Source organism: Phaethon lepturus, unplaced genomic scaffold, assembly GCF_000687285.1.
Source record: "Phaethon lepturus isolate BGI_N335 unplaced genomic scaffold, ASM68728v1 scaffold6198, whole genome shotgun sequence".
NCBI classification, from domain to species: domain Eukaryota; kingdom Metazoa; phylum Chordata; class Aves; order Phaethontiformes; family Phaethontidae; genus Phaethon; species Phaethon lepturus.
Genome location: NW_010555454.1, coordinates 116,787 through 134,251, shown reverse-complemented (window position 1 = coordinate 134,251; position 17,465 = coordinate 116,787). Strand labels below are relative to the sequence as shown.

General features: G+C 42.8%; 1 protein-coding gene across 1 annotated transcript in view; it reads right to left on the bottom strand.

Annotated features, from left to right (window-relative positions):
- The window catches only part of PLCL1 (phospholipase C-like 1), a 43,040-nt gene extending 26,356 nt beyond the window's left edge, over window positions 1-16,684 (bottom strand). The window contains exons 1-3 of the mRNA XM_010292160.1: window positions 14,219-16,684; window positions 11,803-12,006; window positions 863-938 (exon numbers count right to left, since the gene is read on the bottom strand). Coding sequence (XP_010290462.1) covers window positions 863-938; window positions 11,803-12,006; window positions 14,219-16,639 — 2,701 coding nt within the window. The 5' untranslated portion in view covers window positions 16,640-16,684. The remainder of the gene's footprint in view (window positions 1-862; window positions 939-11,802; window positions 12,007-14,218) is intronic.
- Between the last annotated feature and the right edge of the window lie 781 nt (window positions 16,685-17,465).

The window sequence follows — 17,465 nt, the reverse complement described above, 5'->3', positions numbered from 1 at the left end:
CCAAATGTGGACTCTTATCTCTCTAGCAGGGCTTATTCTTGTGTACCAGTGGAAACTACAGGAGACATGTCCCAGTTCAGAGTCTAGGCTGCTATCCTGAACAAGTGATGAAGAGGGGTTTGCATGAATAAGCCAAACTGTGAATCACAGACACTTTGGCGATTTCTATCATCCTGAAAAAGGAGTGTGAACCTGTGGTAGAGCAGACAGTACGCGGGCGGCCACTTCTGAAACCACCTCTTCCCTTTCTACTGGTACACTTGAGACAGAGCCCTAGTTCAGATAAAGATATCCAGTACAACACACCAGCAACATACGATCTACTTTAAATCTACTTACAGTGGTTTGTGCCCATATACCTGATGTACACAATTCACTGTGATACAATGGAATTATATGGCTATAAGTTTCCAAGGCCTAAACCAAACCTAAACAGCAAAAGTAAAGATAGGCAACAGAGCTTGGTCCTGTGGGTAGCAAAATCTCTTGCCTACTCTGTGTTTAAGGGAACGATTGTGGCAGAGAATGAAGCTCAGTAAAGGCAGCACGCCTTCTCACTCCCTCTTTTTAATTGAATGCCTTTCTAGTTCATTTGACTAATTTAAATGCTGTCAGACATTTCAAAGCTGTAGAGCAGATGGAGAAATAGCTTTTAAGGTGAAAGCTGAGGATATTTCCCTGATCCCATGCCTGCGTTGCTACTGGAGGATGAGCCTTCAGGAGGATGGAGTCTGCCAGGGAAAGACGGGGATGCTCCCTTAAACACCAGATGAAAGAAGCTGCATTAGTCACAAACTGTAAGTAAATTATGGCACATCTTTTCCCATCTCCCATCCAGAACTGCACAACAAAGAAAGATTACCTGCTTTCTGGCACTGAACAATCTTCTCATGAGTGATGTCTGCCATCTCGATGAGAACCCTGCTCTCTTGAATCATCTGTCAGAAAATAAACAGAAAAAAAGCAGCATTAATAGGGTTTCCCACAACATCTAGTCCACAGAAAAGTACATAGGTTCAAACTTAAGAGTTCTGCTCTGCAAGCAAGACTAGAAAGATTGGATCATTCCTTCATATCAGGTCTCCCAGATCTGTATCAAGCTCAGAAAATGTTTTGCTCCAGAAGCTAAAGAACAGCTGTTTTACATCAGTGAGACACCACTGCAAATAACGTGAAGTAAACAGAAGTGATTTCAGGAGAAAGCAGAGTTAGCAGACAAACAAAATTTACTTTATGTGGAACTGAGCCCTTTGTAATTAGTACTTCTCTTGAAACAAAAGGAGAAATAAGTATAGTCCTTGACATAAGTGGTTATCAAAAATGTTACCAAGTCATGAATAGCGCTGACTTCAAGAGGTACTTAAGCCTGTGCTGAACTTTATGCACTACAGTGGTCCAGAACAGCTACAGTATTTCTCTTTGCAGAAATTCAGATCCAAATCCTATCCTATCCTCATCATTTCTGTAGAAGTCTAAATGAAAAAAAAAAAAAAAAACAAACCAAACAACCAAAAACAAAAACAAGAGGCAGGCAGTTTCAACAAGCCTACTCACAAGTTTCAAGAGATATCCATATTTCCGCATCTTCCAAGAGTAGCCCATTAAGAGCAAACAGATGAAGTGTCCGTTACGTGACAGGTTTCCTGAGCCTCTCTTCTTGCAAATGCTATTCTTTCATGGTAACAAACCTTCCAAAACCCTTCAGAAGCCCAGGCAAGCAAGCAAATTGTTCCAATGCTCTATTCTGTGAAACTGCAAAAGGTGGCACATACATCTGTTACAGAAGGGACGAATATGCTGTATAACAAACTATGCCTGAGAATAATCTCACTCTCCTGGGACGTACAACACAAACCTCAATCAAATCCAAGCAGCACGAGAGCGGTGCCAATGAAAAACGAAGTGAACTGAATACTGCCTAATGTTATACCTTGCAATTACAGAAGCCGCCATCTGAAAGCTTTGACAAAATGCTACAACTACGAAAAGCCTTCCTACTTTCAAACACACTAAAGAGGAAAACACAACCAGTAGGTTTCGATGATTTTAGTGGAAGACAGTAAAACAGCATTAAATTAACACTTGCAAATTAGCATGTCTTATTGTTCTAATTAGATACAAGGGAGGAGAGATGCTTCTACTTGTCACACATGAACTTCCAAATTCTGGAGAAATTCAGATCCAAATTTTGCTCCTCATGCCATCTTCATTTCTAATTAAACCTATTATGACAGGCTTCATTTAATAAAAATACCTATGCCTTTGCTTTGATATAAGCAAGAGCATGAGAAAAACAAAATCCACTAGCAGCTTCACAGACAGAGAGAAAAAGGCCTGATACATCTACAGAGTGCAAAACTGTTTTTTAACAGAACGTGCCCAGTGGATATGCCCGAGATTGAAATTACTTTTGATAGTATCCTTTGCCTTTCGTTCTTATTACTCGCTTGTTTGTGCATCATGTTGATTTTTTTCCTCTTTGATATTTTCGCTTGTCATCTAGAAAGAAATTACAATTTCTACCCACCCTCTGGCTTTTTTGTTCCACAGCACATACTCATTTTGTGCTGAAGGAGCCATTCAGCTGCCAACTACAAATGCTAAAGCTGGTCAGAGCAGTAAAGAGAGTGAGAATCCTGATAAAAACTGCAAGTCACTACAGAGGCAGCCAGAGGCCAAACGCGGACACGGGGCCCGTAAGCCAGTGGCCGCACTGCCCGGTCCAGCCATGCGCTGTCAGCATCTCCACAGCTGCTGCACCCCGTGCACCCATCACCCTGGGCTTGCCCCCCCCGTGGGTCTGTGCCTGTACTTCCTACTCAGTAGCAAGGTTTTGCCCAGTGAGGTCAATGTATTTAAGCTGGGACAGGATATCCAAAGCACTCAACTCTCCTGTGCTCAGATCTCTAAAGTAGAGCTTGACTTGTGAGAGTTTTTAATAGATACAGATATATATATATATATACACACACACATACACATCCATACATATATATGGCCACAGGAAATTATCCTGTATATCTATATAGGAGATCCTATATCCTAAATACCACGCACAAAAAAAAGCAAGCTTGAGAATCATGCAATCTGGTAATCTAAGTTTGACCAGATCCTCCTCCAACTACCTGGAGCCACCCACAAGAGCTTCTAGCACGTCTGTTTTAGGATTCTCAGACATGAAGGTATTACATTCATTTTCTTAAGAGAAAAGTGGCAATAGGATGTCAGTTTTCCCTTACTGCAGAGTAGGTAGAGCAGCCCTCCACTCCTTTGATGCTGACATCAAAGTCTCACTGCTCTAAGCTCAGCAAGAACAATTAAAAACAGATCATATAGCAGAATTTAACCTGTTCCCATCTTCCCACTCAGCAGTAATCTTGACGAAAATAAGCAGCTTTTGTCCCATGACAAATCCTGAGTGTGGATTCAGAGTTCCTCAGCTCAGTCACTGGGGTTATGGGATGCCCTTAAGTGCACCACCTGGCATCCCCCCTCACAGGCTCCTGTAGGAAATGATGCACTAGGTAGAAATAATACACCCTGGGTCAACTATGATATATAATTTTGGCCAGCCTGTGGGGTCTTCACCACCTGTGATAACACAGTGTGCAGGACCCAGTATCTACATGACAGGCCACACTCTGCTCCCAACAAGAACCGCGTCTGCAGTTTCTGGGGGCACAAGATCCTGCTTCCTAATGCTACAGTAAAAGATCGTAACAACAGAACAGTGCAAGGACAAAGCCCAGGTGTTCACTTTGAAGAACCAGAGACTGATTCATACAGGTAAGCAACTGCTACCCAGGAATGAAATTATAGTATAGGGTGCAGGGTTTTTTTGTTTGGTTTGGCTTTTATTGTTGTTTTTTTCTTAAAGCACATCACAATAGATGTTCTTGAAAGGATGCTATGCAAATCCTGGCAACAGAACTGATACAACCCTCAAAAAATAGCTGAACTAATCTGACAACTCACTCAGATGTCTTTTTCTTTTCTTTTTTTTTTTTTGTTTTGTTTTGTTTTGTTTGTTTTTTGCTTTTTGTTTTCCCCTATCATACGTTTTCACTTACACACAAGGCAGCACCTTGGGGATATTTACTAAGTAAACACTGTAAAGGTCACCTAAAAAGCTAAATTACTAGTAACTGTTTACTGAAATTGATGTATTAATGTTAACAATTTGTCAGTATTCTATCTAATGCAGGTAAAAGCAGGTGAGAGCCTCAGCAAGAAACTGGCTTCCCACACATCCTTTCATACTGGACACAGGACAGCAGGCAGCAGTTTTGTCAGCGTTCCCGGCTGCAGTGGAGGATGCTGGCCAGGGATGCAGCACGTTGGCCACAGACACCTCCACTTGGTCCCATCCATCAGCCCCTGGGAGACTTTGCTACTGTGGCTCTGCTTGTCAACAGCTACCCCTCACAGTCCTGTGTCTTAGCATCTAGACATCCTTTTTCCTTTTTGGCACTGATTCTGAAATGTCTCCCAGTCTGAATGGTCCCCTGCTTTTCCAGCTGGCATCCCATCTGAAACCCTGCTTGGGGATGTCATCTACTTCTCACAGTGCCAAGACAGAAACCAGAAGCCCTAAACACAACACAGAGGGCTGTGAGATTTTTCTGCTGGGAAGGTAACCCCATAAATTACATGATAGCCTGAGATTTTGAAACCCAGTTTTGCCTGTAATGTTTCAAAATCCACCAACCTGTCTCAGTTGCAAAGAGTGAGCTTTCTGATGTTTGCAGCATGAATTTCCACATACCTTTACTCTGCTCAGACCCACACTGAGCAGCACTCTCGGCCAGTCCCAGCCATCTGCCTGGAGCCCATCAGGCTGCTGTTTAATGTCAGCTCCCAAACAGCAACTCACTTCAGTGAGTGACTCTCAAAGAGCGAGAGATGTCCCTCCCTCAGGACTCCCTCAGGAAACTCATGCTCCACCGGAGTGTTAACTCCTGAGCTTCAAGGGATTAACCTCCAAGCAACACATCTGAAAAGCAACATTTAGCACATGGATGCTGGTATCTGGGTCCGCTTGGAGTCAGTGAGGAAATTTTTAGCAGCTGCTGAAGCTGGCAGGATTGCTCAGAACAACTTGCACCTCCCATGTCAGAAAGAAGGTGATAAACTTTACTGAGTGATGTGTTTAACAGAACTAGAGGGGAGAAAAAATGGACAAAAATAGGAGTGAAAACACACAAAACCTGATTCCGGTATAGGGTCTTAAAAAACTGCCTTGCTGACCAAGAGTGTATGCCTATTAGAGGAAGCAGAAAGGAAGAAGGCTGAATGGGAGAAACTACCGCACACCTTGACATCATTTGGGATCCTGCTAAATTCAGTACATGGCTCTGCATCCCAAGGGCCGAGACCCGCAGGGAGGGTGTGGGGTCCCTTCTGCGCTCGCTCAGCAGCTGCAGCGGCGCAGAGCTCCGTGGGAGCAAAGGACAGGCCCGCTCCTCCCATCGGGGACCCCTGCTGCGTTTCCATGGGAGCCCAGACACTAAGATTTTTGCGAGTCCTTGGAGGTGCTAACCCTCCTGAAGAGGCTGCCGTGCCAGAAATGCTCTCACAACAAGTGAATAGGGGGTTGTTCAGACTGACGAAAGATATGCATAGCGTGAGTCCCAGAAGTACATGTCACGTTTAATAAACTAATGGGAATAAGGAATACAAAACCTCATCTGCATATGTTAGTGTTTTTCCTGTGAAATAGCTCATTTTATTTAAGTATTCTTATGAAACGCTGAAAGCGAGAAGCATAAACTCAATCCACCTGAAGCACCCTGTTACAATCGTGATGGTTTCTCACAAAAGCATGGGCTGGCAAGAGCTAGCCCAAACCTGGAGCTCTCTTGTCTGGTACATGAGACACAGAAAGTGGAACAGAGCTGGGGCTGAAAATATAACTGACCTGTCTCACTTGAGTGTCTGAATATAGCATGCAATATAAAATTTAAGATCTTGTTGCTTCGCAGAAGGAACGGTTGTACTTTGACGCTTGTTAAGTGTTAATTACAAACATAAATACATTTCAAGTGACATTTAAAATATCTTCAAACCGAGGACATCATATTTTTACTCACAAGAAATTAACAGGCTTGTTTCTTGTCTCTACTAAAGGCAGTTTAATCATAGGATCAGTACAAACTGAACAAAAAAATGTTATTTCTTTTTACTTTAATGAACTCCTTTGCTAGAGATGATTTTCTTCGTTTCATTACAAACTATTCTACAAATTGAAAAGGGGAGATGGAATTAACACAGCAGTCTCACAAAAAAAAGACAGGAAAAACTCCTGGTGGCAAATTAAAGCACTGCTCCTGTTGGGAAGATAAATTATACAAAAGGGACAGTTCAAAGAATCCTCTCATAAATATTCCAAAGTTTAAAACATAAACTGACTGAACATCAAACTAAAAAGAAGCTTTCTCTCAGGTGTCTCCTCATGGTTGTTGTTCTGATCTCCTATGCCTTTCATTGACAACAAAGAATTTTGCCTGGGTAAGGAGTACCATATTGTGCCTCAATTGCTAAAAACACTCCAATCAACAAAGCAACCAACCAACCAACAAAAAAACCCAACAGACAAAAAAAAAACCCCAAACCCACCACCAAACAAAAATTTTAAAAGGCTACAAAAATACAGTCAATTTGGAAAAACAGCTTAAGTACAAACTGAGCTCATGAAAATTTAAACGGGATTCCCTCTTTAGCATTGCGCATTTCTTGCAGACATTTGGGACAAGAAACAGCCAGACAATCAACTGTGTGCCAGCAAGCCTTACAAAAAAGGAAGGATGTGCACGTGGTGCCAGGAACGCTGGCCACCAGCCCGCCTTGTCTCTGTCCCAGTATGCGCCAAGCCAGGTTTCTGTATCTGAGCCTTTTCCTGCCAACAGCCCAGTAAGAGGAACAGTTATTAGGGGTGGTTACATCTGCTGGAAACATCTGAAATACCTTATTGGCACAAACTGCAGAAGGAACTGAATAAAATTCACCTTAAATTCCAGTTTCATGTTTTTGCTTACAAATATTTCTGGGGAAATACGGTGTCAGAGTGCTGCAGGATGTGATCTGGTGCATGAAGACCAGTCCTCTATAGAACAGCAGCAGTAAAGGAACAGGGGAAGGTGCCAGCTTTCAATACGCTTACGCTATGCTAAAACAGAGTAACTGAAGTACCCAACCAGAACTTCATTCTGTAAGAAAACTTCTGATCTGACCGTTTTCAGGTCCTATTTTAGAAGGGGTTAGGGGGCATGGTGATCAGAGAAAGAAACTGCGAGAGTGGTGGGTAAATAAGAGAGAGAATTCTAAGAAGTGGAGAAAGAAACAGGATAATTGCTTTCCCAGTCCATGTTCAACTTTGGACGGAAAACTCTTCAAAGCAGATACAAATCCAAGACAATGTCCATGTACTGGACTGTGCTTGACGTCAGTGCATTATGACACTTCCTTGGCAGTAGATGCTCTGCTCTGCAACATCCCTTGTCTTCAGCTGCTCAGAGAATTGTGAAAAACATTGCTTTGGGGATGACTCTGTCCCAGGTGAAATATTAATTTCAGTGGAAAAGCTCACAAAAATCTATTTAGTCATTTTTGCATTGACATAAACTGGGAAAATGGACTTTCTCCTTGTGAATAAGGAGCTGTCATGCCTGCATCAAGACAAAGACACCCAAAAAGACTGCATCTGAAAGCATAGCAAAGAGCAGTTCTTCTCCACACACACCTCAGCAGACTTCTGCTAGCATGCATGGACCAATACCTGTGTCAACAAAACCACTGCCACTAAATACATTGACTTACTCCCCAGCAGCATGACAGATATCCCTTCTCTTCTCAAAATTCCCCAATCCATCTCCATGTTGGCCGAGACATGAACTACCTTGCCTTCTCTCAACAGCACCTACATACACTCTGTCCTTCCTTACCTGTCTGCTCCAAAATTACAAGATCAGTTCCAGTAAAGAGGCTTGAATACAGAGAAAAACATTAATGTCAACATGAGTTTATTTAACAAATAGCTTCTCTGTTTAATCTTTTTTACACTTTTTGTTGTTTATGATGTAAAAATATGTAAAGATACCTGAGGAGATTCTTTTATTTCTGCATGCACACAAGACAGGAGATTGGGTAAAAATCAAGAACATTTATTATCACTTGTTTATTGCTTTTGATTTGCAACTGATTCAATCATTTGATCTTGGAAGAAAAATAATGCTGAACCAGTAACTGAAAAGCAAAGTGCATAAGTCTCCCCGAGTGCATGCACACTTGCATCAGCAAATGAACGTATCGTGCAGACAAAGAAACCACAATTTGTTTCCGAACAATTCTCAACCAAAAAAAAAAATCCTAACTTCATTCACAAGAGAACTGTTTGCAGTGAATAATTCAGCCATCTGCAGCATCCAGCTGGGCCCCATCCCTTCTCTTCACATTGAGTACCTCCTTTTTTTAGGTGTGATCAATGAACACCAGCATCAATTTGACAGGTTATGAGGCATACCACATGTGCTGGTCACCTGAGTGGGCATCTTCCAACAGCTCTGTAAGTGACACGCTACACTATCCTAGGACATATGTGTGGGAATCAATGACAACATTACTGGAATCCATTCATCATACTCTATGTATGGTATTAACCAAAGCTGTAAGTCAATATAAACCGTTCTAAACTGTATGTCTGGTAGTTGACATACTTTTAAAAAAAATGTTCTCTCTGTATTGCTAACGTTCCACCTTATTTTCTTGTTTTGGCAAATCCCATTCCCCGCTCTCCTCTGCAGAAACTCCCATACAACCCAGTATCATCAATGAAGCCTCTTCCTCCACTAAACACTGCAACAGTCGGGTTCCACTAAACCACTGCAATGTGACCATAAAAAAGAAAAAAAAAAATAGAGCCTTGAAATATGATTCCAGTTCCTTAAACAAAGCACATTAAATTTTGCTCTAATAAGGCCTCTCTCAATGGAAAATATTTAATGCAGAACACAATGGTAAAATTAATTGCCCAGGAAAAAACAAACAAACTGCACAAACCAGTCTTTGTCTATCACGCTTGCTGACAAAGGCCAAGCAGGACAGAACAGATAGTTAATTGTTTTCCAGATCATTGTGGCAGGTCTCTGAGCATTTGCACCTCCATTTGCCTGGACTGCCAGCCCTGCCTATGCCCCATTAAACACACAGGCAGAGTTTATACTTAAAAAAAAGGTATGTTCAGTTGGTAATTTCCACTAGGGGGAAAAAACTCAACACATTAGGGCTGTTTTTATCAGAGATTATTTTTAAAGCAGACTTGTTAAAGAATGTGAAATAAGTGGTGTTTTCGGAGGTGGTGAGGAAGGGTTTCCCCAGCACTCACACCACCTGTGCTGTGGAGCCCAGTGAATGAGGCAGACCTACAGTCACAGCTGCTCGCTGTGAGATTTACGGCCAAACTTTTTCCTTTCCCTTTCTACTGTAAAATGAATTACGAAGTACAGCCCATTCATACAAGAGAGAGGCCAAAATGCGTTTCTTTTATGCATTTAAAATTGCTCTCAGGCCTATTCACCCAAAAAGTGCTTTGAGGTGAAGAGACGTTTCTGGGGAAATAAAGACATGCAGCAAGCACTTGTGGATTCAGTTTCTTGAAGCCATATTTATCAACAACTTAAAAGGCTGAACTGTAGTATATCTTGAATAAAGAGAAATAAAAAGCTAAAATATTTTATATTGCTTTCCACTAACATCTTTTGCTCTTATTTGCGAGAATAAAAAAAGAAAGAAAAAGAAAAAAATTACTATTATTAAAAAGAAATACACCCTGGATTATACCAAGCCGTTACAAACATCATAGCAAGGAAGAGCTCTTTCTCAACATTAAAACTGCAAACCCCTCCCCATGCTGTATTTTCAATTATCAAGATTAATAGAGACAGTTCATTTTTTTTAAACATAGAAAAGGCTAAATAGATTTCCATATTCTGCTGCTGGCATTGCCTCAAAAGGCAAATATCCAAAATGTAGCAAAAACAAGTATTAAAACCAGCTTTTGCTTTTTTTCAGAAGCAAACAGTTTTAGCAAAGTAAGAGGCAGTCCCAGCCAGACAAAGTGGGTAAAAATAGTTTAAAGTATCATATTCTCATTAACCAGAATTACATCTCAAATCAACCCTTACGTAGTCATGGAAGAATTTCCTTCTCTTTCTCAGCCCTCTGATTTTCAACTCCTTGCACTGTCTCTTGACATTCGAGGTACATCTTCTCCCATCAGAGACAAATGTGAGAGCAAACATTATTTAAAACAGTTATACAAGTGTTTTTGTCTGCATCTGAAAGAGGCCTTTCACCTACTGAAATTGAAAAACTGTTTCCAAAGCACAAGGAGGCCTTGAAAATGTCCCATGTGTACCCTTCAGCATATAATTACAAAGATAAGAGGTGACATATTCATTTTGGTAAAACTCCATTACGCAGTCCTCCAAAGGCAGAAAAATCTCTTATTCACGTGGTATTTACTCCTTCAGACAGACATCACACCACATAACAGATCTATCCAAAAAAAGTCCAGTCTAAAATATGGCAGTCAACTGGATTTGCAAATCTTGTTCTGGTATTGTTACAGCTGGTATTTTATTACCACAACTTAATCACCTTCAAGTAATATAAACCACTCCGGAAGGAACCCAAGGGTTATTTCAGAGTATTTTTAGTATTTCTCATTTAATCAACATCAGTGTCTCTCTCTTCCCCTCAAGCTGATTTTCTCCTGAAAATTGTGTTAGAACAGCAAAAAAAGAGATGGAAAGGAGGCAAGCATTTCACACATTGAATAAGCTGGTCAAAGCTGTGATCATGCTTCACAACACTTCAGGGTCTCTGGAAGCAATTCGATACCCCCAAAAGTTATTCACCTTTTTATTCCTTACGAACATAAGCTGCAGAAATAACCGCCATGCACTGAATATTCGTTATGATTTAGCCTGGTGGCCACAGAGTGTAATATTTAAGTCAGAGTTTGCAAAACTATGCAGATTGCCATCGGTTGCTGCAGACCGTCTACTAAGGATGGGAAGTGAAAGGGCAGCCTTGTAGCCCGAGAGGCACAATGTGACAGCAACTTCTGCTGCTGCAAGTCACATACAACTGTTGCTCAGTCACCCACAGCATGATATATGTCATACAAGGCTGAGCAGCAGCATTCACCTGGAATGACTTCAGTTCATTTCTCTAAGTATTCCTGTACCACACTGTCCTCTCCTTCTTCATGCAAAAAAATGGGCTTTTTAAAACTTCCTTTCCAACTCTGCAATGCCCTCCCCAAGGGCGACACTGACTTGGTTTGGCAGGGACACAGGCACTACTTATGGTGCTGCTGAAAGGCGTCAGGAAAGGGACGACTCAGCTTTGCCTGGGAACTGCCACACTGCAGCTCCCTGTCTAATGGCCTTGCCCTCTGCTGCGGGGAGGCAACCGAAGGGCGGTGCACAAATGTTGCTGCTTCTCAAGGACAACTAACAGCCACCAGTACACGCTGAATTGCTGCTATTATTGTAAACAAAGTCCCTCCTCAAGTGCCAACCTGTGCTAGCCACAACTGTGTTTAAAAAAAAACCCAAAAACCAAACAACAAAAAGCCCAGTGTGGAGATTTTGGTGATTAAAGGACAATTTTGCATAGCTTAAGTCATTTGAAGAGCCTCATTCATTTCACTGAAACATTTGGGCACGTGAAAGCCAGCAAGCATTGCCTGCCACGTTCACGACCATGGGGAAAGGCAGAGGTAGCAGTCTAAGCGCCTACCAGGTCATACGCCGCCAGGACCTTTTTCTGCACGTCAGGCATGGTCCCCAGAGGCTCTAGGTAAGGAAACGCGTCCTTCATGCAGAGGGTAACGGAGGGTGCGTTGTCACTGCTCACGAGCCGTGAGGACAGGGTCAGGATGCACTGCTTCAGGCTCGCAATGGGCGGTAGCCCGCACAGCTCCTTGACAGACACCATGGCGTTCTGGAGGAAGGAAAAGAAAAGAACACGTGTTGCCGCTTGCCACCCGGTCCCCGCTGCCTGCCAGCTACCTCATCAGTGCCCACCTGCTTCTCCCCCTTGATGTGGGGCAGTGCTACCCTGCTGCCCACTATCCCCAAGCCCCCCATGGGCCCCAGGGTGCCGGTACACACAGGAACTCCTGGCCAGCCCTGTTCTCGGCTGCCCAAGCCTACTGCCAGCTCCAGCTCCCCCCCAGGCTCAGGTATCCCAGCTGCCAGCTCTGCAGCTACTTTGTATTGCAAATCCAGGCCCAACGGGGACAAGCTCCGGTCCCCAGCATATTACACCATCAGCTTAAAATGCTATTTCTCTTCCAAACTGTTCAGACTCCAATTGCTTTTGATGCTGTAATCTCCTCCTTCTCCCATCATTATCATGCTCCAGCAAGAACAAGTTCGACAGACCTCAGATTTCCCATGGGAAAGGCAAGCAGGAAAAAAAATACTTTGTTTTCAGTCTTGCATTACCACATCATAAAGAAACACAAACATTCTTTCCCCTTCATAGGTCACATGTAAGAAAATCAATACTGGATATACAGGTCAAACCGAACTAACACAGCAGAATTTATTTATTTATCAAGTCAGTGGAGGTATGGCTAACATGCCTTCATCATTTGGCTTCTCGAGTCATACAAGCGACCAAGATGCACAAAATCTAAGACAGTATTAACAACTCATAACCTGCAAATGTTCCCCCACATCATCTTGCTGAAAAAACCAGTCATCAGCAAACTCCCAGCTAATAAATAGAGGCTTTTCTCATTAATCAAATACAGTAGCATGCAGTTAAACCTAGCAACTGTGTCTTTGCGAAGCATTCCCCGGAACAAGATCTTGTATTGAAATTTTGTTTGGAAGTCACCTTAATGCAGTTTCTGAGTCAGATTCAGGGTATTTTTTGTTTACATAGTTCACATACATAAGCCTGACCTAGACAGAAGGTGGAGTCAGCAGTTCAAACTAGTTACTTTCAAGGCCTGCAGGAAAGGAAAGGCTGGGAAGAATTTCCCATTCTTAAAAATATGCTTAGACTATTCCTTTGGGAGTGATTTAAAACTTATGTCATTTTGTAAACTTTTCCAGTTGCCAACATTTAATTTGCTTTAGACTCTGTCCAGAAGAGTGGGGTCAATGAAGTGCTATGCGTTTTTCTCCTGTTTTCAAGAAAGAAAAATGAATTGTTTCTGTATCTTTACCAAGGAGATAGTTATGGCTGATTTCAGCTATTTATTAAAGAAAACTCATTGTTTAATGATACTCAGTTTTGTTTCTAGGCAGCGCCTGGACCTCAGAATTGAGCTGCTGCTTGCCGAACCCGCAGAGTCGCCCCTGCTGTGGAAGAGAGCATTGGGCAGGCTAGTTCTTACTTGGCCTCGCTGACACTCCACCTTCCTTGCCAACCAGGAAGGTCTAACCCGGGCAGTTGTGACGGTGCTGTGCACTTGGGGCCCCAATGCGTCCAGCCGTACTCGGAGCAGCATGGGCAGGTGGATGCGGTGCCAGGAGACCACCTGAGCCAAGACATGGCACAGGTGTCTGTGCCAGCACTCAGCCAGCCGAGACAACACAGCTATTTAGCAAGGAAGAAATTGCAATCTAAGCGGCATTCAGTGCCTGTGTTAAACATCTGCAGCCCTTGGGCAAATGGTGGCAACACACGCTCAGGGAAACCCGCTGCTCTTTGCACAGTGGGTTTCTCTGTGTAGACAAGACCTTAATGACACATCCACTGACTGTTTCTTATATTCACCCAGACAAAGAAAATTAAGAGCATAACCCTCACTCAGTTAGCAAAACAGAAGTTTGCTGATGTTTTCCAGGACCAGTGAGTAAATGAAGTTTTTGAGACCAGAGGCCTGGGGACAGAAATGTATCCTCAGTTCTGCTTTCTCAGAGAAAAGCAACTAGTAAAGCATGTGTCTGGAGGGGGCTGTCCTGGTTTCAGCCAATGTCAATTTTTAAAACATTTCTGCCTAAACCCATATTGGTTTGTTAGTCAACACTTGTAACTATCAGCCTTCCAATGTCCAATTAAAGGTTGACAACAGCTCTAGGTCTGAAGCTTCACCAGCTTCCACCAGCTTCAGCAAGTTTGCCCTACCGGCAGCTCACACCAGGACCTTCACTTCCACATTCAGGACACACCAACGCACATAATGAAAGTGTCATACCTGCATATTTTCTCTCATGTCAGTAGCCTCTCGTAGTGGATGCACTGCTAACTTAAAGATGTCATCGATAGTTTTGAGACCAGTGTTCCTCAACATGGTGTATTCCCTTGCTTTCTTTCCTATCCTCACCGCGAGGCTGCGCTTTTGGGCCTTCCCACCTCCACTTCGGTTGGTTATTGCAATGTGAACAAAGAGGGTAACGTGCTCCATGATATCACCAACAAAAGACCGCAGCGGTATGTGCCTGTATCCGGGCTGCAAGCACTCCAGCGGGATGGTGTACTGCCCTATGAACTCATCCCCAATGTAGTCATCATCTAAAACAACGAAACGGATCATGGCCAGCTCCGGTAGATTGATCTGGAACTCAAAGCTTTCATCAAAAATGGGATTATCACTGTTTTGCTGAACAGTTTTTGTTCTTTGTTCAGTGCAGTCTGCAGGAATCCCATGTATTTCTATGCAGACATAGGGGTCTATGACATCCCCTTTTGCACATGCACCCTTGGGCTTTGGAAAGTTCTGACCACTGATTATTTTGACATGTAGGACTTGGGGAGAGACGCCTGGAACAATGCCCTTGGTATTCGCACTGAAGTAAGACACTTCATCGCGCATCACTGAAGGCCTGAGAACGTACCCACATCCCCCATTCTGTAGAAACCAGCCAGTGTGTAGATCCATCATGGGCCCCGGGGTCTGATAGTTCATTGCTACTATCTGGCAACCACAATTCCAAAAATCTTGAGGATTTAAGTTACTGGAGTCTATCCTCATAGCACTCGGGTACACCCTGGACAGAAACTTTTTGTTGTAGTTGACAAAATCTTCAGGGTATTCATTTGCAATCCGACTGGCTTCTGCCTCACTGAAGGAGCACATTTCCCAATAATTTTGAGCTTTCATGGATGTCTCAAAGTCTTTGTATTGGACAGATTTGCATAGGGACACCAAGTCGGACAATTCCCTGCAGAGCCAGATCAGCTTTGGTTCCCTTGAGAAGTCCTCTGACAGTCTCCGGGATATTTCAGCCTCTTCATCTTCATCTGTGACTTCTCCTTCTAATATATCTTGGTCGCAGGGCAGCTTCTTCCCCTTCACAATGATCTTCATTTTCAGTTTCTCTGGTGATGGGAGGTAGACTTCTGAGGATAACGGTGCCTCTGTGTAGAGTTTGTTTCCAAAGATCCTTTTCATGTGTTGTACCACTACCTTCTGCTGTTGTACTGAGCAGTGGTTCCCCAAGCAGAGAATAAGGGGGTATTCTGAAGCAAAGAAGGCCAATTTGTTTATTACCTCAATAACATTTCGAAAGGCAAGTGGCGATGTCATGTTGTTACGGTTACAAATAATGGGTTCATTATCTGGGCCATCACAGACATCCAGTTCAATACTTCGACAACTCATTTTTAAAGCTCTGACATAACCATTGATATCAGCTGGTCCTCTGAGCTGGTCTTCTATTAGATATGTATTGTGGGATGCATTGATGTAGTAATGTGACAAAGGCTGTGTCATGTCTTGGACAATTTTTTTGTGCTCTGGGTCAAAAATATCACATTCTGGGGACAACAAGTATTGAGTAAATCCATCAATTGCAAGAAAACCTTTCAACCGCCCTTCGTGAGAAAGCTCGTACCTGCGTATAATATCTAGACACATTTCTTCTGTTATGCGGGTCACTCCTTGCTCAGCCTCTAAAAAAAGCATGAGGTCATTGGCATCTAGATACTCTTTGTTTTTAGATATCTGCACAAGCAAGAAATAAACTTCAGGTCTTGTGCAAAGTTCACTGAATGCTTCACAAAATTCCTCTTTTGTTACTCGCGTTGTCAGTTTCTCTTTGCTCTTCTGGATTTCCTTAAATTTTAATCTAATCTTTGATTCCTTTAAGGTGGGGTTAAGTTTCTTTATTAGTTCCACAGATGTATCTTCTAACATTATGCCATTACCATCAACATCTGCTGCTTCGAAGACAGCCTTTAGCCAGGCAAACCGTGGGGTATTATGGCTGCTTTCCATCAAATCCAAGGGTTGTTTGCTACGAGAAACCAAGTACCTTAATCCTGATACCCAAATATTGGCCACATCAGCAGAATTGGCAACCAAGTCAAGGGACTCATAGTTTTCACCATGAATTACCGACAGCGCACAGTCCTCAGAAATCTGGTCTGCAAGTCCATTATTCCTGAACGTTTCTGTGTTCTTCCCTAGCCTGATTTCTTTTATAGCAGAAATATCAAGCTTGGCTTTCTCAAGGTCCTTCTTGGAAGGCTCCCAACGAAGAGCTTGCAGGTCAGGATCCAGAGTAAAAAAACGGTTATAAATCCGGGAATTTGGACGAACTTTCTTCAATTCACACCCAGCCTGCATAAAGCTGATACAGTCACTGGCGCTGCTTATTTTCTTCTCTGATGGCATGCTGCTGAAGGACACTGTTTTCTTTCTTCCACATTTTTGGTTTGAAGGATCCTGTGGAATAATTACATAAACCCAAGAATGAGTAAGTTTTCTTTGGTCATTCCACAAGTGCATAAATAATAAAGAAGATATGTTTATGCAAAGATAATTCATGTTCTTCTAAACCTCAAAACACAACATATTATCCCTTCCCACAATTCAGTTCCCTACTGAGCTATAAAATATACTGAGATATACAGCGACTTGACTGACTGCAGCATTAGGGATACCAAGTTTTCAGGAGTGACATTTACAACTACTAAGCTGCCTTCCAGGTCTCAGCAACTTGCTACAGCTGTGAGGTGGTGGTATCCGGTTCTATCATGTACATCTTCAAAACATATATATGGGAAGAAGGGTTTCATGGGAAGCTTCAGCACCTGGTTAAGGTCTGCATAAGCAGAAGTGGGGTGGATCTCACCAGGCTTTAAGAGATATCATGAATAAAGGAGGAACTTTGGGATGAAAAGGGATGAGGAAAGAGTCAGCCTATGTGGTAGGAGAAGGGGAAGAAGTCTCCAAAGCAGTGCTGGGAGGAGAGCCTGGGACAGGTCAGCATGCCTGTGGGGCACATGTGACAGCTTGGTGCTCAGCAGATGAGTGTCCTGCCTCAATTCTACCCCTTTTCTGCAACCTTGGACACCTCAAGCAAAACTAAAACAAAACCAAACAGTCATGAGTCAGATCCCTGAGATACACACCCAGGAGACTTTGGGCTTTCCTACTTGTGTTTTAGTGTCCTGTGCCAAAGGACGTTCTCACCGGCTGAAAAGCCCATCTCTGCTGC